Source organism: Pelmatolapia mariae, linkage group LG17, assembly GCF_036321145.2.
Source record: "Pelmatolapia mariae isolate MD_Pm_ZW linkage group LG17, Pm_UMD_F_2, whole genome shotgun sequence".
Taxonomy (NCBI): domain Eukaryota; kingdom Metazoa; phylum Chordata; class Actinopteri; order Cichliformes; family Cichlidae; genus Pelmatolapia; species Pelmatolapia mariae.
Window position 1 is genome coordinate 973,997 of NC_086242.1, and position 6,000 is coordinate 979,996.

At 43.4% G+C, this 6,000-nt stretch overlaps 1 protein-coding gene across 1 annotated transcript in view; it reads right to left on the minus strand.

Moving 5' to 3' along the window:
* tmem178bb (transmembrane protein 178Bb) overlaps nt 1–2,287 on the minus strand; it is a 75,344-nt gene extending 73,057 nt beyond the window's left edge. Inside the window, exons 1-2 of the mRNA XM_063500863.1 lie at nt 987–2,287; nt 45–735 (exon numbers count right to left, since the gene is read on the minus strand). Of these exons, the coding sequence (XP_063356933.1) occupies nt 45–426 (382 nt within the window). The 5' untranslated portion in view covers nt 427–735; nt 987–2,287. The remainder of the gene's footprint in view (nt 1–44; nt 736–986) is intronic.
* Nucleotides 2,288–6,000: the final 3,713 nt, after the last annotated feature.

Sequence of the window (6,000 nt, forward strand, 5' to 3'; positions counted from 1 at the left end):
GTTTCTGTCACTCTAACGTAGCGTCTATTTCATTCTTGTCTTACCTTTCCGGATGCTCTCTTCGATTTCGTGGTCGAAGGCCAGCCGATGGCATTTCCTCCACAGCCCCATGTTGGTGGAGTTATACTGCCTACTACATTCATCTGCGGCGCTCATGGCGAACAGCTGCCGTCTGCTCCGGGCCAAAAGCAGCTTCTCTTGCCAGCGGGACACGCTGCTCCGGCTGGCCCGCAGCGGTAGGCTGTTGTTGGGGATGTAGATGAATCCCGGGTCCTTGCGGCGGCTGGAAAAGCTTCGGCACCGCTCCCTGTACCGTCTGGCGTCTGTCTCGTACCAGTGGTCGGAGCACATCGCCACGGCCAGCATGCCCAGGGCGCAAAGAGAAAGAGAGAGGCCGGCGTAGAGCAGTAACTTCCCCGCAGCCATGCTCGGTTCTGTCACAGCCGCATCAGCACCTCGACAGACGGACAGCTCCTCTGCGGCTTCCCCACCGCTTCAACTCACATCACCTCTGGAGAGCAGCGTCGGGACCATCCTCCGGGTGACCTTTATGTACAAACGGAAGGCGAACCTTTCCGGCGGCACAGTCTGCAGACAAATACGTTTAATCCCCGGACGCGGAGGTTTTCGGTGATAAAGTGCCCACGTCCGTCCTGCGTGCGCGGCGCTGCAGCACCTCGGCGGAGAGAAAAAGACGCTTATCTCATCTCAGCTCCCAGCCACGGATCCGTCTGTCTGAGTAGGGCGACACCATCAAGCACAAAACACATCAGCACGCCGCTAAGGGTTTAGTTAAACATGTAGTAGGCCATACTTGACACGAACCACTGCATAACCCACCCACTGACAGAAACGATGAACGAAGAAGAGTGCAAACAAGCAACGAGTGATTTATACAGCCGTATTTACCGAATGTAAAGGTGCGATTGAACCACCACGAACATGCACCACCTATAACGTGCAGCTCATAGGTTTAGAGGACCAACCTGATGTGTCCACAGAGCCCACGCAGACCGCAGCCCACCAGCCAGAGCACAGCGCAGGGGTATCAGCGCCACAGTCAGCATCCCCAGCACGTCTGAGGGGATGACGGCAGCTGCTACACAGCAGGCCTGTGCGCTGACCAATCAGCACCAGTCTGTCTGGAGCAGCGCCGTCAGCTCACGGGCTACATGACTACAGCTGCCCGCGTGAAATCTCCAGTCAGGTTTGATTTTTGATTCGGATTCAACTTTATTGTCATTACAGTTTGAATCTAATCACACGTGCAAGAGCCGTAAGAGCAATAGGAGCAGATTATATACCAATAAGGGTAGTATAAAAGGTGGGAATAGTTATGAACAGATTATGCACAAATAAGTTAAGTATACAGATGTTTATATTGCTATACAGACGGGCAGATTTACAGATGTAGTATGAACAAATACACAGATGTACTACATATATACAGATGTATCGATCTGTGGTAACCAGATCTACAGAGTGCTACACTGACATTCACTTCAATGGAAAAATCCAACGAAGCAACAATGGAGGCGGAGTGGATTCCCTCACAGTGTTAGAACATTCTGCTTGAAACACTGAAAGCTAAAATCACCCACTTTTCGCTGAGCAGGAAAACAGGAATTTCTGCTGTGAAGTTACCAAATGTGATCATGTGAAATAGGTTTTCAGTTGTTTCTAGTGTTTTGCCTTCCTGCAGGAATACAACATGATGTGTTTGACACAGTCACGTGACCATACATAGCTTCAGCTCCTGAACAGGCTGCTGTCAGACTGCTTCATAGTGTTTAAAGCATATGTTGGTGGACTGACCAGCAGTGACACCAAGGCTGGTATTACTGTTCTTTTGAGTGTGTGTTTATTGGTGGAGACATTTACCTCAAAGGTGGTTTTGATAACTATGGTCCATGTTTATGTCTGTGTAGCTCAAACATTTTGGGTCACATTAAAATGAAGGGACAGCTGAAACCATGTTTTCCTGAATTCAAGTAGTGTTGGTTCTTAAACCTGACTCAAACGTTTCTCAAGTCAAAGAAATTGGATGTTTTTCATCACCCATAAAGAATATGCCATATTCTGCAGAAACTGGCTGTTTTAGGACCCAGAAGAGCAGCTTTTCAGTTAGTGTAGGCAATATTGAATGCATTAAGATATTAGTATGTTGTATGCTGTTTATTTAGCCTGACACGTTTGTTTTGTAGGTGCTTGAGCACTGCAGCACAAAAAGACATTGAGTCACATATTTAGAAGGAAGCTAAAGTAATTTATGATTGGTCATAATTATGCTGATCAAAGCTGTTTAAATAATTCATTAAGGTACATAAAAAAATGCACATTTTAAAAATTTGGACTGAAAACATCCAGAACAATCTTCGGCTTCTACTTTCTGTTTCTTCATATCTGGCGCCATCTTCTGTTATTAAACTGTAAAAACATAAGGGCAATAGACTGGGGGTGCCACCTAGAGCTGGAATTAATTTCAGTGACGATTCAAAAGATCCATTCAACTTCTCAAAGTAGCTTCGGCTTAAATGAAAATTGGGAAAAAACTGAACAGAATGAAAAATAATAAATGGTATTGATCGAGAGTGAAAGCACAGTCAAAACACAGAGCAGTGTTTGCAGGAAGCTGGCAGGAAACGCTGTGTGTGGCAGGCACAGTTGCAGACCCAAATTTCAGACAGCAGGCGGGACTGTGCTCGGAAACTGGAACTGGTAAATCCCAACAGACAGGTTCAAACAGAGAATTGACACTTAGACAGGACACACAGTAAGAGAGAGATGGCAACACTGGACGGAGGGAGACAGACACTAAATACAAGAGGGGATCAGGGCAAAGAGGAAACACCTGGGGAACACGGTGGTCAAAAATATTAGCCCTATGTGAATGTTTGCTTTCAAAACACCTAGAGTAATTAACCAATCAGCTTTGAAACCACATGTGTGCAGTCAACTGGCTTCCTAACAACATTCAATCAGCATAGAAAGGGTCCAAGGAACAGGGCACTTGAACACATGAGAGGAACTACTGTTATTGACTATTGCCAAAGACAAAGGAAATAATTCTGGAGCTCAGAAAAAAGATAGTAGAGGCTCGTGATAAAGGGCAAGGCTACATTGCCATTTCCAAGCAATTCACAGTGTCTAGAAATGCTGTACGTTGCATTATTGCCAAGTACAAGGAGACAAATTCTGTAAGAAATAAACCTGGCCGTGGCCGTAAGTACAAGATTACAAGAACTCTGGAGACGAAAATAGTCACAGATGTCAGCAAGGAACCCTGGACATCTGACGATTGTTGCTGACCTGGCCTCTTCTGGAGTTGATGTTTCAAGGAACACATTGTGACGGCTCTTCATTGTAGTGGACTTCAGCGGCATGGTCCCAGAAGATCCCCTTTACTCAAAGAGCAGCACATCGTAGCCCAACTGAGGTTTGCCAATGAACATTTGAAAGGTAAAGATGAGTTTTGGTAGTCTGTGCTTTGATCTGATGAGACTAAACTGGAACTGTTTCAGCACATAGTTGTTGCTTATGTTTGGCGAAGAAAGGCACAGGCCTTCAACCCCAGGAACACAGTTGGGAACATCATGCTGTGAGGCTGTTTTGGAGCCTCGGGCACAGGAAGCCTTGTTTGGTTGCATGACATCATGAAAAAAGAAATTATGTTGACATTTTGAAGGAGAATATGCAGAAATCTGCTCATAGTCTAGGCTTAGGTCATCACTGGGTCTTCCAACAAGACAATGCATCATTAGTCCAACAGTTCCTCAAGGATACCAAAACCAAGATCCTGGAGTGGACCATTCAATTTGGAGCAGCTAGAACAGTTTGCAATGGAGGAATAGGCCAAAATCCCTCAGGAGACCTGTGCCAACCTTGTAAAGACCTACTCTAAGAGACTGTTGTCAGTTGTGGCTCAGAAAGGGTACAGTATTGACTATTACTGGCCATGGAGCTAATAATTTTGGATGTTTCATTTCTGCCCTTTCTTTTTTCAGTTTGGTGTATCAATAAAATATTGTAATTAAACTTAGTGAACATTGTTATTTTGGAAGCAGACACACTATACAAAACAAAGACTTGTTGTTAATGGTCATTTTCACACTGAAATCAAGAGTGCTGTCTAATTTCATAACGGGGGCTAATAATTTTGGCCTCAACTGTAGCTGGTCTAACTGATCTCAGAACAGTAGGCACCATACCTTCCATCAGTTCAGTCACAGAGTGGCAGTTTATCCACAACGAGCATGCGCAAACCACCAGAAACAAGCTGCTGGCCCCTCAGCTTGCTCATCTCCAGTCTTTGTTAACGTGAGACGAAAATGCCTTCAGACAGAGATAACTACACTTTGCCATGAGATGAAACAAGCACAGCTGTCTTCAGCCACAAGATGCCTGTAATGTAAAGGCTGGATGCACATATTATTTGACAGGTGAGTAGCTTTACGACAGGGCTGTCTGACATGAAAGCCTTGCTTTACTTTGGTACATTTTAATTTAAGTCTGTTTTCAGATGTGAAAACGCCACAGCTTCAGGTCACCAAGACCTTTACAGTCTAACATCAAAACGATGATGCTGGTACTGTAGATGAGTTTTTTATCCAATAACTCATATTCAACCACAGTAAATAAAAAAGGGTTCTGTGTAACACACAGCTATTAGACAAGCGTTTGCAAGAGCATCTTTTCCAAGTGTGCTACTGATGACAATGTCTCATGCATTCTTACACTACTATACACTGCACTATTGCTGGTTGTGCTCCACTCTGGACTGGCTGAGTGAATGTGACTACAGTAAAGCGACTCTGTTGCCAGAACTACCATGGCAGGTTCAAGCACATGTGTGCACTGTGGTCCCATAGAGCATTGAGCCATGGGTCCCATGCACCTACCTTAAACGTCTCATGATACGTTGCGTGGACCAGGCAGTTTAGGACCCAAATACAGGACTCTCAAGCTGGACTGAACTTAACAACAGCTTTATTGCTGGAGAAAACACAAATAACTAAATACAAGGAACTTAACTGTCAGGAACTCAAACACTCGCGATTGTGTGAAAAGGAATGACAGTCAGAAAGAAAGTAAATAGCAAAGATATGTTGAATAGAAAGGTATTAATGAAATGTCACAAAACAATGTCATTAAAATATCATTATGAATTTACAGTTTTTTATTTATATAAGCACGAATTAAACCCAATTCTTGTGTGTGTGTGTGTGTGTGTGTGTGTGTGTGTGTGTGTGTGTGTGTGTGTGTGTGTGTGTGTGTGTGTGTGTGTGTGTGTGTGTCAGAAAAAGTGTTAAGCATAGATAAAAGTGCTGCAAAATGAGACTTTTAGAAAGCACCTTTAGTGTTCGACATGAGTAGAGGGTTGCTAAAGTATGTTGTCAGAAGTATTCATTCATCTGTCTGCACATGAATATAAACTTGAGTCCCATTCTTAATCCACAGGATATTTAATATGATGCTAGTGCACCCTTACCAGCTATAACAGCTTTACAAATATTTTATTTTTTTATTAAGGTTTATATGTTGTGTTTTTTTGTAGTTTGGTTTTTTTAACGATGGACATAAAGTGTGTCAGTAAAGAGTAATTGATTGAATTGAATTATGTGCTGCAGAACACATGGGCTAAATATTGTTTTGAAATGCTTCGTCGTGCACCGTCTCATTATTACCAAGCCAAATAAAAAAATCAGCACCTCCTGCACTTATAAGCGAACAGCTGCATTTAAGCGGAACTTTGCCTATACCTGTCACATCCACGGAACTATTAAGAGGGACGGACTTCCTCTTTGATTGCGTAAAGGCATTGGCAGTATGCGTAGATAAATTAGAATATATCGACTAGGATGGTGTTTTCTAGGATAGTGTTTCCGAGAATTTAATGACGGCTAATGGGTACATATATGTGTAATAAAAACCACTAATTGTTCCAATGATAGATATGTGTAATTCACACAGAGTCGCACAAACAGGAAGTAAAAGGAACAA